The sequence below is a fragment of the Muntiacus reevesi genome, chromosome 15 (genome assembly GCF_963930625.1).
Source record: "Muntiacus reevesi chromosome 15, mMunRee1.1, whole genome shotgun sequence".
In the NCBI taxonomy this organism is placed as follows: Eukaryota; Metazoa; Chordata; class Mammalia; order Artiodactyla; family Cervidae; genus Muntiacus; species Muntiacus reevesi.
Window position 1 is genome coordinate 7,176,721 of NC_089263.1, and position 25,269 is coordinate 7,201,989.

General features: G+C 46.3%; 1 protein-coding gene across 5 annotated transcripts in view; it reads right to left on the minus strand.

Annotated features, from left to right (window-relative positions):
* Positions 1–2,036: 2,036 nt before the first annotated feature.
* The window catches only part of PGPEP1L (pyroglutamyl-peptidase I like), a 69,219-nt gene continuing 45,986 nt past the window's right edge, over positions 2,037–25,269 (minus strand). For 2 of the 5 annotated variants that reach the window (XM_065906601.1, XM_065906600.1), the window contains 4 exons: positions 18,117–19,531; positions 14,174–14,296; positions 12,935–13,157; positions 2,037–2,510 (listed from right to left, as the gene is read on the minus strand). In XM_065906601.1, coding sequence (XP_065762673.1) covers positions 2,260–2,510; positions 12,935–13,157; positions 14,174–14,296; positions 18,117–18,152 — 633 coding nt within the window. In that variant the 5' untranslated portion in view covers positions 18,153–19,531 and the 3' untranslated portion in view covers positions 2,037–2,259. Of the gene's footprint in view, positions 2,511–12,930; positions 13,158–14,173; positions 14,297–18,116; positions 19,532–25,269 lie in introns of all 5 variants that reach the window. The other 3 variants (XM_065906602.1, XM_065906598.1, XM_065906599.1) reach the window with 2 other exon arrangements.

Sequence of the window (25,269 nt, forward strand, 5' to 3'; positions counted from 1 at the left end):
CCCAGGGCTCTGGGTAGCAGGTGGTTGCCTACAGTTGCAGAAGGCTCTCCTCATTAACAGCCGTGCAGCCAGACCTGTGATTGGTGTCCAGACCACCCCGCCCCTCTTGCGGCCTTTGAACTGCTATAGTAGGACTTTGATCTGTTCTATGTCAAGTGAGCCCGTTCCATTTGCAAAGGGGTCCTGTAGGATCTATTGCAAACATACAAGTGTGCTGGAGAGCTAATGGTAAAGTGCGTTCCTTGGCCCAGTTCCTTTGCTACTAAGGTACAGCTGCTTTTTCTTACACTGAATAAATCTGGGCATTAAGTGATGATCTTTCTTTAAACGAAATTAAGTAGAAAATTACAGTGTGAGCACACCAACACAACAAGAAATTTCCCTGATCTCAGCTCTTCCTCCAAAATATAATATGGCAAAAAAAAAAAAAAAAAAAAAATATATATATATATATATATATATATATATATATATATATATATATATATATATATAATATGGCCAAAGGGGTTCCAATGGAAAGCTGCCCCTAGAACACACTGGAAAAGTAAATCCTTGCTGTGAGCAGCTTGGCACAGTGCCATAAAAGCAAAATGAAAGATGTAAAGGGGAGGTTCTGTTTCTTAAAAGGCAGGAAAATTCGTCCATGGTAGAAGAGCTAAACCCAGCTATTAACCTTTGTTTTGGGGCCAGACACTATGGGGGGAATGTGACATGGCATGGCTACCATGAGAAGCGGTATAGCAGCGCCTCCAAAAAAGTAAACTCAGAATTACCATATGATCCAGCAATCCCACTAGGTATTGTCACACATGCACATACACACACACACACAACTAAACCAGGATTCTAAGAGAGATTTGCACACCAGTGTTCATAGCAGTAGTATTTTCACAACAGCCAAAAGGTGGAAGCAACCCAGTGTCCATCGAGAGGTGAATGGATAAACAAAATGTAGTCTATATATACAATGGGGTATTGAGTGAGTGAGTGAAGTTGCTCAGTCGTGTCCGACTCTTTGTGACCCCCATGGACTGTAGCCTACCAGGCTCCTCCTTCCATGGGATTCTCCAGGCAAGAATACTGGAGTGGGTTGCCATTTCCTTCTCCAGGGGATCTTCCTGACTCAGGGATCAAACCCAGGTCTCCTGAACTGCAGGCAGACGCTTTAACCTCTGAGCCACCAGGGAAGCCTCACCCTTAAAGGAAGGAAATTCTGATGCATGCCACATGGATCAACCTTGAAGATATTTTGCTAAGTGAAATGAGCCAGTCACAAACGGACAAAAGTTCCATTAATATGAGGTCTCCAGAGTGACAGATTGGAGAAGGCAATGGCACCCCACTCCAGTACTGAGCCTGGGGGGCTGCAGTCCATGGGGTCGCTAGGAATCGGACACAACTGAGCGACTTCACTTTCCCTTTTCACTTTCCTGCATTGGAGAAAGAAATAACAACCCACTCCAGTGTTCTTGCCTGGAGAATCCCAGGGACGGGAGAGCCTTGGTGGGCTGCCGTCTATGGGGTTGCACAGAGTCAGACGCGACTGAAGCGACTTAGCAGCAGCAGCAGCAGCAGCAGCAGAGTGTCAGATTCAGAGAGGGAGGGTAGAATGGTGGATGTCAAGGGCCACAGGGAGAAGGGAGAAGATAAAGCTTAATGAGTGTGGAGTTTCAGTTTGGGGTGATGGTGGTGGCAAGGGTTGCCCAAGTCAATGTATATATTGCCACTGAGCACTAAAAAATGGTTAAAATGATGAATTTCATGTTATATATATGACATTTTTTTATGAAGTTAGAAAAAGCCCAAACACTAGAGACTCGGTGGCTCAGAGGGCGCTTGCAGCGCCTGGATGCACAGGCTTAGAGGACCAGCGTGGGGCGCCCGCAGTGGTGGCTGCACCCGTGTTTCCCAAGGTCGGCCAGTCACAGGTCATCCCACCACACGGGGCTCTGGGGAACGAAGCAGAGGTCCCAGCGATCGGGAATCACAGAGGCCCGAGACATAGACTTTAAGAGGGGAAAAAGACATTACTAGCACTTCATTTTATTGTCAGGAAAACCATAACTGAAGCTAGTTAATCCCCTATGAAATGTCTGCCTTTCAGAGTGTTCTTCCTTCTTCCGACAATAAAATAACCCTTTGTGATTTCGTTGAGCGAATTCAGAACATTTTTCCTCTGTGTAAACTGTTTTATAAGCAATTTTTAAAAAAAGCCTCTCAAAGCACAGTTGAACTCTATTCACAGGATTGAAACACTTAATTTTCTCTAAAGGAGCAGTCCCCCAGTTGGTTCTCCCTGGCTGGAACTGCAAAGGCTGAGTTTCCGGTGAACCAGGTTTGGAACCCGGGCCTTCTCAATCTCCTCCAGCATTTCCTGGATGATGACTTGCAGGGCTTTTCCCAGCAGGCTGGCGGGGAGCCAAGGAGATAACCGAGGAACGTGGATGAGTGCCGCGCACCCATTTCCATGATGCAAAGACAGGTAGTAGGCGTAATCGCAGACATACCTACAACCACACAAAATGCCAGGTTACTCCTTGGACCAGCCTTGAACCTCAGCTAAACAGAAGCAAAAGTGGCAGGGCCACAGCTCCAAAGCACGAGAGGCCCGCCACCCAGGAGACCCAGGCTTTGTCCTTCTGCCTCAGAAAGAACCTGCTGCTGGGAAAGAGCCATGGAGAGGCTGGCTCCAGGTCTCGTGTCCAGCACATGGTTGATCCCTGGGAGGCACCAGACTGCCACCCCAGGAGTCCAAAACGCTCTCTCCCCAGCCTGCAGACCCTCCTCATTCTTGTCTGCCTTGACTCATTTTACTGTCAGAGTTGCTTCGGGTCTTTGCTCATGACCCTCCAACCCCCACCTTTAGCAGGAGTTAACATAAATTCTTACATTAAAAGATCCAGAAATATGCAAGGAAAATATAAAACAACAACAACAACAACAACTAGATGGAACCAGCTAAGACCAAGATGGCCACAAACTTGAACCACCAAGAGACCCTGGGGATCATTATACTTTGATTTTTCTAAATTAGCATATTAAATGACACTGTAGCTAAATGACCAGACCCTAAGGAACAAAAACGGATTAAAAGGGGGAGGCGGCACTCCACTCCCTGGAGAAAGCCCTGACCCTTCCCAGGGAGACTAAAGCATATGCCACCCCTCACCAGCCTCATTCCTCCTGCCTATGTCTTTATTTTCAAAATTAAATCCCTCTTACCAGGTGGGTGATAAGTTGGTCTGTGAACTTAGCTCCTGCTTCTCTATACATTTACTGCTGAACAAAGCTTGAAACCAAGTGGAAAAAAGAAACCTCTCCAACGCAGGCAGAAAGGGTCTGAGCAAGGTCCATACAGCTTAATTCAGTAACAAATTTTGGGGTTCAACCTGGGGCACACTCTGTCCATTAATTCAGGGTTACTCACTGACCCAGGGACAACAAAGCCAGCTAAGTAACTGAACCATGTGCCCCAATTCTTGACCTCTGGACCAGTGAGGGACACTGGAGATAAATTAAGTGGGAGATGGAAAAGCAGCCAAGGATCAGTGGAGCACCCCCTGCCCCAGCATATCTACAGCAATGACGCCTGCAGCAATTTGGGGAAGCCTGGCCTACCCCAGATATGCAGATGACACCACCCTCATGACAGAAAGAAAAGAGGAACTAAACAGCCTCTTGATGAAGGTGAAAGAGGAGAGTGAAAAAGTTGGCTTAAAACTCTACATTCAGAAAATGAAGATCATGGCATCCTGTCCCATCACTTCATGGCAAACAGATGGGGAAACAATGGAAACAGTGACAGACTTTATTTTGTGGGGTTCCAAAATCACTGCAGATGGTGACTGCAGTCACAAGGTTAAAAGACACTTGCTCCTTGGAAGAAAAGTTATGACCAACCTAGAGAGCATATTAAAAAGGAGATACATTAGTTTGCTGACAAAGGTCCATCTAGTCAAAGCTATGTTTTTCCACTGTCATGTATGGATATGAGAGTTGGACTATAAAGAAAGCTGAGCACCGAAGAATTGATGCTTTTCAACTGTGGTGTTGAAGACTCTTGAGAGTCCCTTGGACTGCAAGGAGATCCAACCAGTCCATCCTAAAGGAAATTGGTCCTGAATATTCATTGGAAGGACTGATGCTGAAGCTGAAACTCCAATACTTTGGCCACCTGATGCGAAGAACTGACTCACTGGAAAAGACCCTGATGCTGGGAAAGATTGAGGGCAGGAGGAGAAGGGGACAACAGAGGATGAGATGGTTAAATGGCATCACCGACTCAATGGACATGAGTTTGAGTAAGCTCTAGGAGTTGGTGATGGACAGGGAAGCCTGGCATGATGCAGTTCTTGGGGTCACAAAGAGTTGGACACAACTGAGCGACTGAACTGACTGACTGACTGACCCAACTGCCGGGTGCTGACCCAACTTCAGTCAATAAAGCCAGGGTTGGTTGTACAGCCATCTGGTTGAAGCCATACCTCTTTCTAGAGGACTGGACTGGGTGGTTGGTTGTCTAAATTGAGCTAATTCCCTAGTAAGGGGAGAGGGTGATGAGACAATTGGTTACCTGATTGGACCGGTTCCTGGCAAGAAGATCAAACTGGATGGGATCTTTATCTGAGCAATTTATATGATTTAGAGCAGAGGCCCCAACCTCTGGGATCTAATGCCTGAATATCTGAGGTGGAGCTGGTATAGTAATAATATAAAGTACACAATAAATGTAATGCGCTTGAATCATTCTGAAACTATTCCCCCCACCCCAGTCGTGGAAAAATGTCTTCCACAGAACTGGTCCCTGGTGCCAAAAAGGTTGGGGCCCGCTGACTCAGAGAATGTTTTCCCACTCCCGCTTCACCCTGTCTCTGGAAACTGCTTGCTGAAAGTAGTCACCTACATCAGATATTTCCCACAGCCTCACAGTGGGTCTGGGAACACTGAGTCACTGACTTCAGAAGGGCTTTCTAGCTAAGACCCTCTTGGACAGTGTCTCCCCTTCCAGCCCCTGCAAAGACTGCTTCAGGTTGCCGTTAGAGCTCCCAAACCACTTGGTGTGGGCCAATCCTGTGGGATCCGCATGGTCACCAACCCTAGGAAGAGGCCACTGGGAAGCTGAAAAGAGACTAGAAATAAGGACTCCTCGATATGTGTAACCCAGCCTCTATCCCTGTGAATACTGCTCAGGTACAGTCTCCGTAACTGTAAACTCTTTGAGTAGTGCCCACTAACAAGGAGATGGCTGATTTTCTTTGGTAACACTGCATAGCTCCAGTGTAAACTGGTGGGTGGAGAAAGCTGGCCAACTAATGGCTCTCTAAATTATTTTTCAATTGGGTCACTGTTGCTAGTGTTAAAAAAGAAAATGGGATGAGATCCCCTATGTTGGATTTTTCATGGCGCTTAGCCAGAAAAGGGAAAAAAATGTGAAGCTAGTTTAAATCTCTCTTTCCTAGGCAGGCAGGAGGAGAAGAGGGCAGAAGAGGATGAGATGGTTAGACAGCATTGCTGACTCAATGGACATAACAGTGAAAAGTGTTAGTCGCTCAGTCATGTCCGACTTTTTGCCATCCCGAGGACTGCAGTCTGCCGGCTCCTCTGTTCATGAAATTCTCCAGGCAAGAATACTGGAGTGGGTAGCCATGCCCTTCTCCACGGTATCTTCCTGATCCAGGGATCAAATCTGGGTCTCCCGCATTGCAGGCAGATTCTTTACCTTCTGAGTCACCAGGGAAGATCCCTTAAAGGAGTAAATGGCAACCCACTCCAATATTCTTGCCTGGAGAATTCCATGGGCAGAGGAGACTGGTGGGCTACAGTCCAGTGTGTCTCAAAGAGTCAGACATGACTGAAGCGACTTACTACATTTCAGTGGACATGAGTTTGAGCAAACTCAGAAAGATAATGAAGTACAGGTAAGTCTGGTGTGCTGCAGTCCATGGGGTCGCAAAGAGTCTGACAAGACTCAGCAACTGAACAACAACAAGCTTTGACAAAAATAAAAAAATAAAAAGAATACTCATGAAGCAAAGAAGCCCTAGTATGCATTAAGCCTATAACAGAAAGTCTATTCAAACAAGGGCTTCTTAGACCCTGCCAGTGCCCTTTCAACAGTCCTATTCTGCCAGTAAAAAACTCAAGAGATAACAGCTTGTTCATGACCTCCAAGCTATAAATACAGACAGGGAAGAAATTCACCCAGTGAGGCCAAATCCTCAAACCGTACTCTCTACCCTAAACCTCAAGAGCATTTGGTATTCCAGGTGGTGCCAGTGGTAAAGAATCTGCCTTCAATGCAGGAGATGTTAAGAGAAGTGGGTTAGCTCCCTGGGTCAGGAAGATCCCCTGAAGGGCATGGCATGGCTCCAGTATTCTTGCCCGGAGAATCCTTTGAACAGAGGAACCTGGCGGGCTATAGTCCATAGGATCCCCAAGAGTCAGACACAACTAAAGTGACTTAGCATGCACTTAGCTAGATTTTTATTAGAAGACACCTTCTTTTGTGTGCCCTTAGCCTGGTAACCTCAGGACATTTTTGCATTTGAATGGCAGGATCTAAGCAACAGGAGAAAAAACCACTTGTGCTGGGTGATTCCGCCCCAGGGATTTAAAAACTCCCTCACCCTTTTAAGAAAGGTTTTAGCTGAGGATCTCAGTGACTTTGAATTAGAACAGGGGACTATCCTTCAATATGTGGATGAAATTCTAATCGCCAGCCCCATCAAAGAGCTTTCTGACCATAACAAAGTTAACGCCTTAAATCATCTGGCAGAGAGAGGATATAAAGTTTCAAAGGAAAAAAGCCCAAATCTCCCTCCAGCGGGTAGAATGCTCAGGATTTAATAACAGAAAAGGGACACAGGGCAGTATCTAAGAAGAGGAAAGAGTAGAATTGCCAGATGGTGCCCCTCATAAGAGAAAACAGCCCCAGGGTTCCTGGGGTGCCTGACTCTGCCATGTGTGGATCCCTGGTGCTGGCTTAATTGCTAAGCCCTCAAATGAACAATTAAAAGGGAAGGACCTTGACTCTCTTGACTCTGTGACTGAGCATTCCTGGAGCTGAAAAACCGTCTCATGAGAGCCCCCAGCTTAGCTTTACCCAAGCTGAGACATGCCTTCCATCCATATGCACCTGAAGGAGGAGAAACTTCCCTGGGGGTGCCTACACAAAAACTGGGACCTCTGACTCAGGTTGATGCCTATTTTTCTAAACAAGCTGTAGAGGGTGGGGATAGACTTCAAATGTCACTGCCATTGCTACCCCCAGATCCTAACTCTTACCTCCCATATACCCCCCAGAGGAAAGAGAAAAGGCTTTGTGATGGGCCTGTTTTAAAAGCCCAGAATACCTGGAATGGATGGTTAACAATCATGGGCAGCTGCTCTTCAAGCTACTGCACTTCAGGCCATTTTGAACGGGCACTTCAGGCCATATTACAGGCTGCGCTGTGCTAAGTCACTTAAGTCGTGTCTGACACTTTGTGACCTCCATGGACTGTAGCCTGCCAGGCTTCTCTGTCCATGGGGTTTTCCAGGCAAGAATACTGGAGTGGGTTGCCATTTCCTCCTCCAGGGCATCTTCCCAACCCAGGGATTGAATCAGCATCTCGTAGTACTCCTGCATTGGCAGGCAGGTTCTTTACGACTAGCCCCACATGGCCCAATATTACAGACAGGAGACCCTATATCAATGGCTTATCACATCCATCACTACTCCCAATTTCTGAAGTCTCCTTAAACAGGTGGTTGAACCAAACCCTCTCTACCTCCAGAATAACCTCAACACTCACCCCTCCAAAGTCAAGGGAGGGACCCCCACCTCATACAGAGGCACATAGCCAGGTCAAAGCTGGCAAACGGATTTTACAGTAATGCCCTGTAGAGAAGGCAGGGGCAACCGCACTCCAGTACTGTTGCCTGGAGAATCCCATAGACAGAGGAGCCTGGTGGGCTGCAGTCCATGGGGTCACTAAGAGTCGGACACGACTGAGAGACTTCACTTTCACTTTCCTGGGTACAAGGAAATTTTCAGATATTTGCTGGTTTTGACTGACACCTTTGGCTAGATTCCTGACCCAAACCAAGATTACCTCAGAGATTTCTAAGGCCCTGATCAAGGAAATAATCCCTCAATTTGGGCTCCCTAAATCTATTCAATGTGACAGTGGGCCCGCCTTTGTTTCTCAAGTTACTAAGGAAATCTCTAGAGCACTGGGAATTAAATGGAGGTGGCACCCCCTTGGGCTTCCCAGGTGGTACTAGTGGTGAAGAATCCATCTGCCAGTATAGGAGACAGCAGAGGCGCAGGTTCGATCCCTGGGTCAGGAAGATCCCGTGGAGAAGGAAATGGCAACCCACTCCAGTATCCTTGCTTGGAGAATCCCATGGACAGAGGAGCCTGAAGGGCTACAGTCTATAGGGTTGCGAAGAGTCAGACATGAGACCACAATGCTCAGGAAAACTAAAAAGAATAAATCAAACTCTCAAAAGAAATTAAGCCAAACTATGTCAAGAGATTTATCAAACTTGGATCTCTCTTCTCCCCACAGCACTTCTCAGAACGCAATTAGCCCCTAAAGGAAAGCTTGGGTTAAGTCTGTATGAGATCAGGTACAGGAGGCCCATTCTTGAAAGACCTGCCTACAAAGTCAACCTTAGGGACATGGATGACTGAAATATGCCTTACAGATGGGAAAAAAAATCAAAGTTTTGCACGCCTTCCCCTTCTGACATGGTTTTACATCCTTTGTCCCCTGTTTATTTGAACACCTGGAAGGCTGCCCCAAGTGGGCAGGACCTTATCTTATAATCTTGACCAATTCAGTGCCTGACAATTGCAGAGCATAACTCTGTGGGCCACCATCCCAGAGTAAAGACAACACCTGTGCCTCTGGAAGTGACTGAGCCACTTGCTCAATTATAGCTGTGTGAACCTGTCACAGATCTTACATTACTTTTCAAAAGGACTAACCCTACCAATAAGTAAGTAATGTGACAGACAGGCTTAGCAGTTGGCCTTGTCATTGCCACAGTCTTATTTGGCTTCCATTGTTCTGCCAAACCTTCTCCTACTGGTAAACATTTCCTCTCTCCATGCTAGATATAGGGGATAACAACATTGGAGGCAGGATGAGTGGCCATTATTGTCTATTCCTTCTTATCTTCTCAGCTCTATCTCTTACAACCATCTGTGAAGAATGGGGATTCAGTGGTAAATTTCTTGAGAATTATAGCCTGCTGACAAAAGCTATCCCAGTGCTGAATCTGTCACCCCCACTCTCCAAGTGACACCTATGGATTAAAGGTATTACATTTTACCCCTAAGAATGACAACCTCACTCTCACCTTGGCTCATGGGTCTGTTAAACCTATCCCTCCCCCTGGAGAAGAAAATGGCAACCCACTCCAATATCCTTGCCCAAGAAATCTCATGAACAGAGGAGCTGGGCTGGCTACATCCATGGCGTTGCAAAGAGTTGAACACAACTGAGTGAGGGACAGCATAGCAAACCTATTCCTCCTGAAGTTTATATCCCATCCCTAAAGCAGCTTCTCTGCTTGGATTCCCTCTATCAAACATAAAGCACACACTCCACAGGACCACCGCTATGATCAGGCCTCCTGCCACTGCCCCTACTAAACACCCCTATGAAAAGAAGGGACTTACAATAACACCCTAGGGTTACTCTGGACTCTGACCACAACTTCTTCTATTACCCCACAATTTAAGTGCCTTGGGATTGACTCCTATGGAAATGTCACCCACTCTGCCCCTTGCACCAACTTGATGAACACCCACAAGGACCAGATGGGAGATGGACTTACTGCAGATGGAAAATGCCAGTTGTCAGACAGTTAGTATATGGCCCTCCTAAGGCCTGGTGAAAAGCCACTGGTCAAGAATTCCTCAGTGACCCCCACTATGCAGGTGGGCCTCCCTCCTCACTCTGCAAGGGCACCCTCTGGGGCTAGCCACTTTCGAATGTGATTCAACTCCCCAGAACCTATGCTCCCTATGGGTACCTGTTCCTCTGTGGCCTCAGAATAAACCAAGTGCCCCATCAGAACAACTCTAACTCCTCCTTCCCTTCTGTGGGGTGGGTGCTAGTCTATCCTTGTTTAGATAAGCCCAATCTTGGGGACATCGCATGCTAGGGCAGCTAAGTTCTCAGAACCTAGGCATAATCATTCATAAGATCACCCAGCCCCAAGATAAAAGGGCAGCAGGACTCATTCTGGCAGAAGGGACTTCTCTCAGACTAGTGGCCCCCTGGGGAAGGTTTGCACACAGTGAAATCACTCTACAAAATCTCACCCAGGTCTTTAAAGACTTGTCTAAAAACACAGGGTATGCCTTACAAGAACTCCATACTTCTCTGGACTAACAAGTGTTGTTCTGAATAAGACTAGCCTTTGACTGTCTCCTTGCTGAGCAAGTGGAAGCCAGCACAGTTATTAATAAAACCTGCTATACATATGTCAATAACTCAGTTGGTTGAGATAAACATAAAAAAGATATGAGTAAGCTCAATGGTTATACAGATAGAACACACAAGGTCTAGATCCAAGGTCCATCTGGAACATAGTCAAGCAGGGTCTTCCCAGGTTAACTTGGCTTTTTCCATTTCTTGGCCCCTCTAATTGCCATTATCTTCCTGCTTATCTTTGGGCCTTGTCTTGTCAACTTCCTTAGTAAATGTGACTTTGATGACTTTGAAGTCATCAACCCTCAGATGATACTAACACAAGTGTACAAACAACTGTGACTGCAGTTTGCTGACAATTAGACTTATGCTAGGCTAGTCAGGAACAGTTCTGCTCCCCTAATCCAGGGAAAAATGGCACTCATGTTCAGCAGGAAGCAGCTTCAGAAGTCAGACCTTTGCCCTTCAGTGGCCCTTGAGAATGAGAAGTAGTAACTAGTTAAGTTAAAGGATCCAGGGATAAGAAAGAAAGCTACAAACAAACAAATAAAAACAGATGGTATCAGTTGGGACCAAGATGAACAGGAACCTGACCTCCAACAAACCCTGAGTCTCATTATACATTAATTTTACTAAATTAGCCTAATATTCTTAACATGACACACCTACTGGTAGCCAGGACCAGCCATTAAGGACCATAAAAAGGATAAAAGCAGAGTGACATCCTACTCCCTGGGAAAAGCCTTCCCAGGTAGACTACGCATATGCCTCCCCATCATTAGCCTCATCCTCCTCCCTTTGTCTTATCTTTAAAATTAAATCCCTCTCACCAGGTGGGCAAGGAGTTGGTCTGTGAACTTAGCTCCTGCTTCTCAATTCGCTGGCCACTGAATAAAGCAAGAACCTTCCAAGGCTAGCTAGGGCCTGAATAAGGCTCGTATGATTTAATTCAGTAATGATTTATTCATGCATTCTTTTGAAGGAGGATGAACTACCTCCTAGGGGGTCTTGAGGAAATGGCAACCCACTCCAGTATTCTTGTCTGGAAAATCCTATGGATGGAGGAGCCTGGTAGGCTATAGTTCATGGGGTCGCAAAGAATCGGACACGACTGAGCAACTTCACATTCACTTTCACTTTCACTTTCAGGGGGTCTTGAGAGTCCCTTGCACTGCAAGGAGATCCAACCAGTCCATTCTAAATGAGATCAGTCCTGGGTGTTCATTGGAAGGACTGAAACTGAAGCTGAAGTTTCAGCTGAAGCTGAAACTCTAATACTTTGGCCACCTGATTCGAAGAGCTGACTCATTGGAAAAGACCCTGATGCTGGGAGGGATTGGGGGCAGGAGAAGGGGACGACAGAGGATGAGATGGTTGGATGGCATCACCGACTCAATGGACATGAGTTTGGGTAAACTCTGGGAGTTGGTGATGGACAGGGAGGCCTGGCGTACTGCGATTCATGGGGTCGCAAAGAGTCGGACATGACTGAGCAACTGAACTAAACTGAGGGGGTGAGAATCTGGAGAAACAAAGGAAAATTAATCTTCATCTGAGGCTAAACTAGAATGGTTAACTCACAACTTTGCTGCAATACATAAAAGTAACTCAGCAATCCTATTACTGGGTCTATACCCTTAGAAAACCACAATTCAAAAAGACACATGCACCCCAAAGTTCACTGCAGCTAGGACATGGAAGCAATCTAGATGCCCACTAACAGATGAATGGATAAAGAAGTTGTGGTACACATATACAATGGAATATTACTCAGCCATAAAAAGGAATGAACTTGAGTCAGTTGTAGTAAAGTGGATGAACCTAGAGCCTGTCACACAGACTGAAGTGGGAAAAGAGAAAAACAAATATACTATATTAAAGCATACGTAGGAATCTAGAAAAGTCATGGTGATGAACCTAGTCACAGGGAAGGAATGGAGATGCAGATGTAGAGAAGAGACTTGTGAACACAGTGGGGGTAAGGAGAGAGTGGGATATACTGGGAAAGTAGTACTGACATATATACACCACCAAGTGTAAAACAGAGCTAGTGGGGAGCTGCTATATAAGGCAGGGAGCCCAGCCTGGCCTCTGTGAGACCTAGAGGGGTGTGGGGGGGCGGGGGGAAGTGGGGGTTGCAGGGAGGCTCAAGAGGGAGGCGATATATATATAGTAAAGCAATTATCCTCTGATTAAAAAAAAAAGAATAAAATACTGCAAAAAAAAAAAAAAAAAAAAAACCAACAAAGAAAACCATCCACAAAATGTTACTGGCTCTCAACATTCTCTACCCACCCCTTTTCTTCTGCCAGCCACCAAAGGCTAGTGAGTGGGAGGGTCCTCAGAATCAGTCCTAGGCAGAAGTGAGCAACGTGTGGGTCTGCATGATGACTCTGGGCAGCTCCAAGCACCCAGCTGGATGGCACATCCTGGGAGGAAGTTTGGTCAGAGGCCACGTCAGCCCTTCCTCCTCCCCCACAGACCCAGTAACAGAACGCACCTACCCGCGTCTCGGGAAAAGGCCACCTCCACGCCCTGCACTGCCGCCCGCCGGCTGACCGCCTTCATGCTGACCTCTGACGCAATCACTTCTGGGCCATCCGGAAGGCACACGCCACACTCGGGCCGGAAGCCCCGGATGTCGGCGTCCCGGTAGCCTCGGTTCTTGCTGCACTGCTCCAGAAAGATGGCCTTGGCCGCAGGGTCCACGCCCACATGCACAACGAACTGTGTGAGCACATGTGGAGGCAGAAGATTAGGGAAACTGAGGTCTCCTCTGCTCTCCAGACGGTTCAGAGGGAAAGCTCTGGGGGGCAAGACACCCCAACTTCCAAAATGTGCCACCATCACACCCATGCCCTGCCTGCTCCCCTTGATGAATGTGCTGGAACAAAAAAATAACTGGATAGACATCTATGTGGCATCTAATTTAAATATTTTCCTATTTCAAAACATTCTTATAGGGCAGTGCACTCCCTTTTTCCCTGGGGGTCCCAGCTGGTATCTAAGACTGTCCCAGGAGAAGCCTAGCCTTTACCTGGAAGCTTCCATCTTTTTTATGAAACTTTAATAAAGGAGGTTAGTAACAGTCTAATAAAACACTGTTAGAATATGTTGAGCTGATTATTTTTCCTCTTTGAAAAAATTAGCTCATTATATTATCAAAACATTGGGGTATCATCATCTTAATGGTCTGGTGGAGTATGTTCTATTAACATCATCTGGTCTTCATATCTGGGGGAGGTTTGTACCAGTTTCCTGCATAGTAACTCTGTTCTGTTGAGATATTCTGGGAGTGATGAAATGGCCCGCCCCAGGTGGGCCACTCTCCCATCTCCCAGTGGGGAACACCCTCCAAATGCTCTCCTAGGCCAAGAGTTCCTTGCTTCTCACCCCACCGCACAACCCAACTACTCTGCAAGGGCCTGGCTGGGACTAACCCAAGGGCCTCCCTGTTAGTGGAAATTGCCTTTGAGTCCAGGCTGGGAATAAAGCTTCCATTTCTTCTCCTCCTTCTCTCTTTCCAGAGTCTTATTCTAAGATTCTACTCTGTATTTAATCTTAAGCTTTTATAAACAGACTGTTTTGAAATTGTCTGGGCCCTTACTGGTGGGCCGAGGGCAGGGTACACTTGAGCCATCAACCCTAGAACCAGGGTCCTGGGGTTCACAGGCTCTGGGTCTCCACACATAATTAGACCACCCCCTACTCCCATCCCCTCTGCCTCCCTAGCTGTCATTTACATGTGGTCGAAGATCTTCCCAGATTCTGGCGACCCTCTGCTTCACTTCCCTGTAATCCACCGGCAGCTGAAGAATCCGCAGCTCTACCTGCATGTCACTCCCCAGGCCCAGCTTGGAGAGTTCCTGCAGAAAGAAACAGGTGGGTCACCTTGCTTGATAGAGGGCCACAGGGAGTTCCTGACAAGCCAAGCTCAGGGCCATCCAGTTCATTGCTGGGGCCTTTGGGGGCCTGGACCTGCCCCCAAGGAGCTCCCACAGTGGCGAGGGGTCAACAGGGGGACCGGAGCTTCTGCTGCCTGCACAAGGCCCCATATAGTTTGCTCTTGTCAAGGTGCACGGACCCCAAAGGCATGCCTGACCCCGTCTGCAGGTCAGGACAGAGTTCACAGAAGGGATGCAGGGTACTTCTAGGGGACAGATGAGGGTGAGCCAGATGGAGAAGCTGGAGAAAAGTATATAAGGCAGAGGGCGGGAGCTGAGAATAGAAATTTATCACCTCTCAGTCTTGTGGATGGAAGTCCAAACCAAGTTGTCAGCAGGGTGACCCTGCCTCTGAACCTTGCAGAAGGCACCTGCCTTGCCTCTTTCAGCTTCTGGCAGCCCCCGTAGTCCTTGGCTTGTGGCAGCATAGCTGCAATCTTCACATCATCTCCCCTTTGTGCATGTCTGTCTTTCTGTCCAAGTTTTCCGCTTTATAACAACACCCCACCCATGACACTCTCTAAGGCTGATGGCTTCACTACTGCCAAAGCAGAAAGTTCAGGAAGGCTAAACTGTACTTCTCCGTGGCCGTTACAGTTATAGGTGTGGGATGGAGTGCATTGGGCACTGAAGTGAAGTGAAGTGAAAGTCACTCAGTTGTGTACGACTCTTGGTGACCTCATGGACTATACAGTCCATGGAATCCTCCAGGCCAGAATACTGGAGTGGATAGCTGTTCCCTTCTCCAGGGGATCTTCCCAACCCAGGGATTGAACCCAGGTCTCCCACATTGGAGGAAGATTCTTTACCAGCTGAGCCACAAGGGAAGCCCAAGAATACTGGAGTGGGTAACCTATCCCTTCTCCGGGGGATCTTCCTGACCCAGGAATCAACCTGGGGTCTCCTGCGTTGCAGGCGGGTTCTTTACCAACTGAGCTAACAGGGACGTGATATTTCCGTGTGCTTTAATTATCTGAAAGACGATGCCCAAAGGTCCTGCTTCTGCTTATCAGCTGTTTCTTTTCAAGCTTCCAATATGGTGCTCAAACAGCCTCGACTACAAGCTGGCATTAGAATCCCTCCCCTGCTGGATTCCAGTGGGATTCCTAGTCTGGGGCTGCACTCCATAGCCAGCCACCTTGACATTTCAGGGCAGGAAATAGGGACAGGCATTTTAGGTGGAATAAATACAGATGTCACACTTTGCCTCACACCAGCTCAGGTCACCTTTTGCCATCAACTAAATTAAGGAAAATGTCTAATGTTCAGAGATCTTTGGATATCAGAAATGCAGATAAGGAACTGCACACCAGTAAAAACTTGAACTTTTTCAAGGATCACCATGGAATTATTCTCCAGGATCCTCCTGACACATTTTCCCTTCCTAACTAGAGTGTCACCCTCTACCTCTTTCCCTCCCAGTTGTCCCAACACGGGGAGCTGGCACCTTGGCAGGTCTGCCATGTCGCCAGCTCCAGGGACTCTGCTAAGGAGCAGCCAGCATCCCCTGGAAAGAGGTGACCACTGTCGCCCATTCTGTGGGGCTGGAAGTCCAGGGGCTCGCTGGTTCCCCTGGAGCCCTTGGAGCAAGGGGAGCAGCAGATGGAGCCAACAAACACCCCCCACTTAGGACAGAGGGCAGACAGGAAGGTAACTGCTCCTCCATGAGCTACAGGCCTCCTGTGGCCTTGGCCAGGCTGCCTGGATGGCTCTGGGAAGTCTGCAGTCATCCAGAGATCACTGGGACGTTCGGTCAACTGTACTGGTATTGGGAGAGGGAGCTATGGACTGAAAAGATGTCCCCAACCCAAATTCATTGTTGAAACCCTAACCTCCAATGTGATGGTATTTGGAGAGGTAATGACGTTTAGATGAGGTCATGAGGGTAGGGTCTAAGATGATGGGATTTCATGCATGCATACTAGGTCAGGCATGTCTGACTCTTTGCAACCCAATGGCCTCTAGTCCACCAGGTTCCTCTGTCCATGGGATTCTCCAGACGAGAATACTGCAGTGGGTTGCCATGTCCTCCTCCAAGGAATCTTCCTGACCCAGGGGTCAAATCTGCATCTACTGTGTCTCCTGCATTGGCAGGCAGATTCTTTATCCCTGAACCACCTTGGAAGCCCACATAATGGGATTAACGCTCTTATAAGAAGAGAGGCCAGAGCCTTTCTTTGCCATTTGAGGCAGGACATAGCCAGAAGATAGTCATCTTTAAGTCAGAAAGAAAGTTCTCACTAGGAACCAAATCTGTTGGCACTTGATCTTAGACTTCCCAGCCTCCATGTACTTCTCCATGACAAATACACGTGTGTTGTTTAAACCACTCAGCCTGTGGTATTTTGTTATAGCAGCCTAAGTTGACTAATACAGGGGAGCTTCCAGCTGGTAACGAGATAAGTCCTGGTTGAGTTTCAGATACATGCCAGTTCATCCATCTAGCTCATTATAACTCTTGAAAATGACATAGCCAACTTGGGACTGAAGTCAGAATCTGATTTGGGAATCTGAGGAACTCTTCCCAACCTACAATCATGCAGAGTCTCCAGACACTCTCTCATGTGGACACTCTGCTCCCTCAAGTATGTGTTCTAACGCACGCACGCGCGCGCACACACACACACACACACACACACACACACACGCACGGTGTCCTGGGCCATCTACACTTTGACCCATGGCAGACAATAGCATTTTACAAAAACTAAGCCAGGCTGGTGGTCATCAGCAGCCTAAGCCTGGAATGAGGAAGCTACAGGGCAGAAGGGGGCACATGAAAAGTGAGACCCCACTAGAGCACCGTAGGAAAGGGCATGGACTTTGGAGTCAGAAAGATGCAGGTTTGAGACCTGACTCTGCCACCCCTTGTTTTTTTGGCTACAATGGGCCTTTGTTGCTGTGCTCGGGCTTTAGTTGCAGAGACTGGGGGCTTCCCTTGTCATGGAGCACAGGCTCTAGGCATGGAGCTTCAGCAGTTCCAGCACACGGGCTTGGTAACTGCTGCTCACGGGCTCTAGAGCGCAGGCTCAGGAGTCATGGTGCATGTGGGATTTTCCCAGACCGGGGATTGAACCCATGTCCCCAGCATTGGCAGATGGATTCCTACCCACTGCGCCACCAGGGAGGTCCTGACACCTTTCACTGGGCAAATGTGGGCATGTTATTTAGCTTTGGTGCACCTCCATTTTCTCATCTGTGAAATGGGCATAAATAAAAGTTGAAGAGGTTTTCACAAATATTAAATGATTCACAAAAAGTGCCCAGTACAGTATTTGTCACATAATTGGGGCTTTATATGAAAGCTCAATACATATAATTAGTCTATATTAATTGGAGAAAGTTATGCAAGAGGGATTTATTAAAAGCAATATTTCTTAGAATTTGATTACTTTCAGCCTGTCAGAAGCAGAGAGTAGAACATTCTGCATAAGCAGACGGCAGGCCACTGGTTGCCACCACACTTTCTACCAAGAAGGGTTGGTGGTTTTAGCAAAGACAGTCTCAGTTCTATGCAGAGAGAGCCAGGGGTTTGTACCTTCCAGACTGGCACACTTTCTCAGCTAGAATTGCAGTGTTTTGTGCTCAAGGGGCCAGGGACAAAGCCTGGTATAACTCTCACCAAAGTGGAATCCAGGGTACTGCTCTCACCAGAGGAATCACCAGGCTCCACGGGGAGCTTAGAGCCCAAAAGCCTGAACCCCACCAGTCACAAAGGCCCTGGGGAATAAGGGAGCCCCACCTTCTGCCTCTTCCACCCACTTCTTCCTGCCTCCATGTTGTCCGAAATCTGGTTACCAGGACACACGGAGGTTTAACAAAGAGAACTCAGTTGCTCTCTGAATTTTTTTCAAATTCACCAAGGCTGTGGCACCAGCTGGTGCTGCAAAATGGTTGCTCTTTTTCCACAATCTGAGCCTTCTCTCATCTAATGGGAGTCTGTGGCTAGTACCATGAGGCAGGAAAGGATTTCTTCATTCAAACTCCTCGAGTGCTTGCAATGTGGTCCTCTGCTAGCGCATGGCCTGTCTGGGAGGTTCACATTCTCAGAGGAGATGGAGTACAGGAATGGGAAGTGATCGCAAGACTCCTGGTTCTGGTTCCAAGGGCTGTGTTGGGCCCCACTGGACTGTGGAAGTCTGAGGACCTTCAATGATTAGGGGATTGGGAAGGAGCTTAGACCCTAGGTCTTCCTCTTCCTACTGTGTCTTTGTTGTTCAGTTGCTCAGTCTTGTCCAACTCTTTACAACCCATGGACTGCAGCACACCAGGCTTCCCCGTCCTTCAGTATCTCCCAGAGCTTGCTCAAATTCATGTCCACTGAGTTGGTGATGCCATTCAGCCATCTCATTCTCTGTCGTCCCCTTCTCCTCCTGCTTTCAATCTTTCCCAGCATCAGGTTCTTTTGAGTCAGCTCTTCACATCAGGTGGCCAAAGTATTGAGCTTTAGCTTCAACATCAGTCCTTCCAATGAATACTCAGGGTTGATTTCCTTTAGGATGGACTGGTTGGATCTCCTTGCAGTCCAAGGGACTCTCAGGAGTCTTCTCCAGCACTATAGTTTGAAAGCATCAATTCTTTGGTGCTCAGCCTCCTTTATGGTCCAACTCTCACATCCATACATGATCACTGGAAAAGCCATAGCTTTGACTAGACAGACCTTTGTTGGCAAAGTAATGTTTCTACTTTTTAATATGCTGGCTAGGTTCATCATAGCTTTTCTTCTAAGGAGCTCAGTTCAGTTCAGTTGCTCAGTTGTGTCTGACTCTTTGCGACCCCATGGACTACAACGTGCCAGGCCTCCCTGTCCATCACCAACTTCTGGAACTAGCTCAAACTCATTTCCTTGAGTTGGTGATGCCATCCAACCATCTCATCCTCAGTCATCCCCTTCTCTTCCTGCCTTCAATCCTTCCCAGCATCAGGGTCTTTTCCAATGAATCAGTTCTTTGCATCAGGTGGCCAAAGTATTGGAGTTTCAGCTTTGGCATCAGTCCTTCCAATGAATATCCAGGACTGATTTCCTTTAGGATGGACTGGTTGAATCTCCTTGCAGTCCAAGGGACTCTCAAGAGTCTTCTCCAACACCACCATTCAAAAGTATCAATTCTTTGGCACTCAGCAAGCATCTTTCAATTTCATGGCTGCAGTCAGCATCTGTAGTGATTTGGGAGCCCAAGAAAATAAAGTCTGTCACTGTTTGGGCAAATTATTGAAACTTGCCAAGCCTCAGTTTCCTGATCTGCAAAATGTAGTAAAAATAGGACCTCCCTCACAAGGGCTGTTGTGAAAGTTAAACAAGACCATGCACTTGGAGATACAGCCTAAGAGGACTGCACAGAGGGGCTTCTGATCTGAGCTTGGAGGCCTGGCAAGAGTGTTTAAGGGAAAGAAATTAAAGAGCGGGAGCTTGGAGGTATGTGCAAACGGCCTGTCCTCCTCCCTTCTTCCCTCCCTACTTCCTTCCTTCTGCTCCCCCCTCTCCTCCCTCTCTCCCTTCTCCTTCCCTCCTTCTCTCGCTCACTCATCCATCAGGCATCAGATGTGGATGCAGCAGAGGCCCTCCTGGGGTGTCTGTGCTGGGCTCTGACTGAGGGTCTTGTGTGCCTGTGTGTGCATGTCTGCGGGCTGACTATGGAAGAGGAAGTGATAGCCAGTTCTTCTTGACCTGCAGGGTTGAAAGGAACCTGGGAGCCATTGGTTGATCCTGGAGATCCAGGCCTGTGCTCCCTCCAACCCCATCTAGGCTGGAGGTGCTTCCTGGACACAGAAACTAGGGTCAGAGCTGGGAGGGGCTCACCACACACAGGAAGAAGCCATGGAGGTGACAGGGGGTCTGATGTATTAAGTACAGGACAGTCACCACTGGAGCAGAATGCAGCCATTCGAAATGATTCTACAAAGAATGTATTAGCACAGCAAAATCCATGAAGATAAATCATTTTAAAAGTAGGATCTCAGACTGTTCCCTGCAGCCATTTATGGAAACAGGAACATACTAAAAACGAGGCGAATTAGGGGAGATTCTCATTTCTTTCTGCATTTGTTGTAACATTTTCAATGTGTATGTAGTATTCTTCTGGTTCTAAAAGCTTAACAAATAGTCTGGCCGGTAATCAGACTAGCTGCCCCAGCAGCACCCTTGCTATGTGCAGACAGTATGCCCAGCACCTCACCCCAGCCCCCCTAACCTTATCACCATTCTACAGATAAGGAAACTGAGGATGAGTTTAAAAGAAGGGAGCCGTTCCGGGGAGTCCTCACAAAGGAGATGCCACCAGCTGTTTAGGGCTGACCAGAGCTCTCACCAAGGGCTTGGAAAATCTTAGGATTGTTTCCAGGTCACTCTCTTTTTCTTAACAAAGCCAAGTTCCGCTCTCCACGTTTGACAAATGTCCAACCCACACCCAATATCCTTTGGTTATTCCTCCAAAAGCCCAGTAATGAACAACAGTAACCCAGTAATTCTCGATCCTCTGCTTAGAGCAGTTGTCTCCAAGTATTTTTGACCACATGCCACCATTGATGAAAAGATTTTAGTATGCACACATGCATGTGGGTGTGCATGCACACGCACACACACGCATACCCACACACACTATCATTAGCTGGTATCTTCATGTCTCAAGGCATTTTTCATGTGGGCTTCCCTGTTCATGTTTATTTTACATACAAGTGGATGTAAATCTGTATTTAGAATGGTTCTCTTAATTCTTCCCTCTTTACAGCCAATTACTTATTAGACTGCTACTGTTTTTACATCAAAATGTGGCTGGCAGAGAACTCAGATGAGGTTAGATAAAGGATCACTTGGCTGTTTTCACATGTGTTCAGGTTTGCATCATATTATCTTATATCTGTGGGTTTTTTGAAGATCTTTTTTGGAAGTATTCCTTGATCATATTTTGAGGCTTAGTTTGATTAAACCTGAATAATATTAATTCTGAAACACATTAACTGAAGTGAAATACTTTATCAGTCAGTTCAGTTGCTCAGTCGTGTCCATCTCTTTGCAACCCCATGAACTGCAGCACGCCAGGCCTCCCTGTCCATAACCAACTCCCAGAGCCTGCTCAAACTCATGTCAATTGAGTCGGTGATGCCATCCAACCATCTCTTCCTCTGTCGTCCCCTTCTTTTTCTGCTTTCAATCTGTCCCAGCATCAGGGTCTTTTCCAATGAGTCAGTTCTTCACATCAGGTGGCCAAAGTATTGGAGTTTCAGCTTCAGCATCAGTCCTTCCAATGAGTATTTAGGACTGGTTTCCTTTAGGATGGACTGGTTGGATCTCCTAGGAGTCCAAGGGACTCTCAAGAGTCTTCATCAACACCACAGTTCAAAAGCATCAATTCTTCAGTGCTCGGTTTTTTGTTTTGTTTTTTTTTTCCCAACATTTCACCACATATATTTCTTCTTATGCAGTCTAAGCTGAGAATGCCATGTAAATGGGTCACTGCAAAATGCAGCAATTTAATTTTTCTCCAATCAACTCTCACATCCATACATGACCACTGGTAAAACCATAGTCTTGACTAGACAGACCTTTGTTGACAAAGTAATGTCTCTGCTTTTTAATATGCTCTCTAGGTTGGTCATAGCTTTTCTTCCAAGGAGCAAGCGTCTTTTAATTTCATGGCTGCAGTCAACATCTGCAGTGATTTTGGAGCCCAAAAATATAAACTCTGTTACTGTTTCCATTGTTTCCCCATCTATTTGCCATGAAGTGATGGGACCAGAGCCATGATCTTAGTTTTCTGAATGTTGCCAACTTTTTCACTCTCCTCTTTCACTTTCATCAAGAGGCTCTTTAGTTCTTCTTCGCTTTCTGCCATAAGGATGGTGTCATCTGCATACCTGAAGTTATTGCTATTTCTCCCTGCAATCTTGACTCCAGCTTGTGCTTCATCCAGTCCAGCATTTCTCATGATGTACTCTGATATAAGTTAAATATGCAGGGTGACAATATACAGCCTTGATGTACTCCTTTCCCTATTTGGAACCAGTCTGTTTTTCCATGTCCAGTTCTAACTGTTGCATCTTGACCTGCATACAGATTTCTCAAAAGGCAGGTCAGGTGGTCTGGTATTCCCATCTCTTGAAGAATTTTCCACAGTTTGTTGTGATCCACACAGTCAAACGCTTTGACATAGTCAATAAAGAGAAGTAGATGTTTTTCTGTCTCTTCTTAATATCTTCTGCTTCTGTTAGGTCCATATCATTTCTGTCCTTTATTGTGCCCATCTTTGTATGAAATATTCCCTTGGTATCTCTAACTTTCTAGAAGAGATCGCTAGTCTTCCCTATTCTATCGTTTTCCTCTATTTCTTTGCATTGATCACCAAGGAAGGCTTTCTTACATCTCCTTGTTATTCTTTGGGACTCTGCATTCAAATGAGTATATCTTTCCTTTTCTCCTTTGCCTTTTGCTTCTCTTCTTTTCATAGCTATTTGTAAGGCCTCCTCAGACAACCGTTTTGCCTTTTTGCATTTCTTTCCCTTGGGGATGGTCTTGATCACTGCCTCATATACAATGTCACAAACCTCCATCCACAGTTCTTCAGGAGTTCTGTCTATCAGATCTAATCACTTGAATCCATTTGTGACTTCCACTGTATAATCTTAAGGGATCTGATTTAGGTCATACCTGAATGGTCTAGTGGATTTCCCTACTTTCTTTAACTTTCACTTAAGACCTACAAGACATTCTAGAACTAACACCAAAAAAAGATGTCCTTTTCATTATAGAGGACTGGAATGCAAAAGTAGCAAATCAAGAAACACCTGGAGTAACAGGCAAATTTGGCCTTGGAGTACAGAATGAAGCAGGCCAAAGGCTAACAGAGTTTTGCCAAGAGAAGGCACTGGTCACAGCAAACACCTTCCCACAACACAAGAGAAGACTCAGCACATGGCCATCACCAGATCATCAACACTGAAATCAGACTGATTATATTCTTTGCAGCCAAAGATGAGAAGCTCTATACAGTCAGCAAAAACAAGACCGGGCGCTGACTGTGTCTCATATCCTGAACTTCTCATTGCCAAATTCAGACTTAAATTGAAATACTTTATAATAAATTAAAAATTATTCAAAGATGGAGGGCCTATCACCATGGTGTCTCTTGCTCCAAGGGTGACGAATTCCCTTTTCCTTCAGGAAATCAAGCCTGTTCAGGGACCTTCAGATGTACAAAGCCAAGCTAGCTTTGGTACAGCTATGAAATATTATTTAAGGATAATTTCATCTTTATAGACTGATAGAAATTCTCACCCATTAGGTGGCCAATATAAGAATATAACAACTGTTGGCAAAGATATGGAGAAATCACAACCTTTGTGCACAGTTGGTGGAAATGTAAAGTGGCACAGCTGCTATGGAAAACAGTATGGACATTCCTCAAAATATTAAAAATAGAATTACCATATGATCCAGCAAACCTATGTCTGGGTCTAATTGAAAAGAATTAAATAGCAAGAGCTCACAGGGCTATTTGCATATTCATATTCAATGCAACATTATTCACAATAGTCAAGAGATGGAAGTAACCCAAATGTCCACTGATGGAGAAGCAGATAAACAAAATGTGATCTATACCAACAATGGAATATTAATCAGCCTTAAAAAGGAAGAAAATTCTGGCACATGCTACAACACAGATGAGTCTAGAGGACAATCTATGCTGAGTGTAACAAGCCAGTCACAAAAAGACATGATGTAAGATTCTACCTAAATGAGGGATCTAAAGTGAAAGTGAAAGTTGCTCAGTTAAGTCCGACTCTTTGCGACCCCATGGACTATACCATGGAATTCTCCAGGCCAGAATACTGGAGTGGGTAGCCTATCCCTTCTCCAGCAGATCTTCCCAACCCAGGAATCAAAGTGGCGTCTCCTGCATTGCAGGCAGATTCTTTACCAACTGAGCTATCAGGGAAGCCCATGAGGGATCTAAAGTGGTCAAATTCATAGAGACAGAAAGTAGAATAATACTAATCAAAGATTTGGGGGAAGGAAAATGTGGAGTTGTTCAACAGAGTTTTAGTTTTGTAAGATGAAAAGTTCTGGATATCTGTTGCACAACAATGTGAATATACTTAACATTACTGAAATGTACACTTAAAAAATGATTGAAATAGTAAATTTTATTTTGGCAATTTTTAAATGGTAAATTAAAAAAACATAGAAAATAGAAAAATAGAAAAATAACAGGAAACTCTGATATTTTCCTGCCATGCTCCAATGGATCAACTTGCAAACTTGCAACTTTGCATTTTCAAAATCATTTTGAAAATGATTTTGGGTCCTCAAGAAAGTGCTGATGTAGGGAGTATTGGTGGACAAAGGTTGGATGGGCCTGCACACCTCTCCTCTCTGCTTAGGAGGTTGGGCAGGAAAGGGTTAACCCAGCGGGCAGGGGCTGCTCAAACTCTGCATGTTGCCAACAAACACCTGTCTTCAGGACTGGCCCTTGGCTGGCTCCTGGGAGAAAGAGCTCTGAGCCCTTGGGATGTTCTGCCTGATTAGAGCAGTTGTATATGCCTGTGGCCTTCGGTCACATCATGCTAGTTTGATTAGAGTTTATGCCAACATTGTGATTTATGGTGGACGTCTGTTTTTGCTCTGGAGTCTGAGTAGCTTAAGTCAGGCATGCGGGCACTGCATACCTATGTGATTGACGCCAGTGAGAATCCTGGACACCAAAACTCCGATGAGCTTCCCAGGTTGACAACACTTCATACCTGTTGTCACATGGCATTGCTGGGAGAGCTCCATGGCTCCAAGCAGCTCCCCTGGGAGACACCACTTAGGAGCGTGCACCTGCTCTCTCCTCGTCTTTGCTCCATGCACCTTCCCCTTTGCTGATTTCAACTGGGATCCTTTTTCTGTAGTGCGCCAC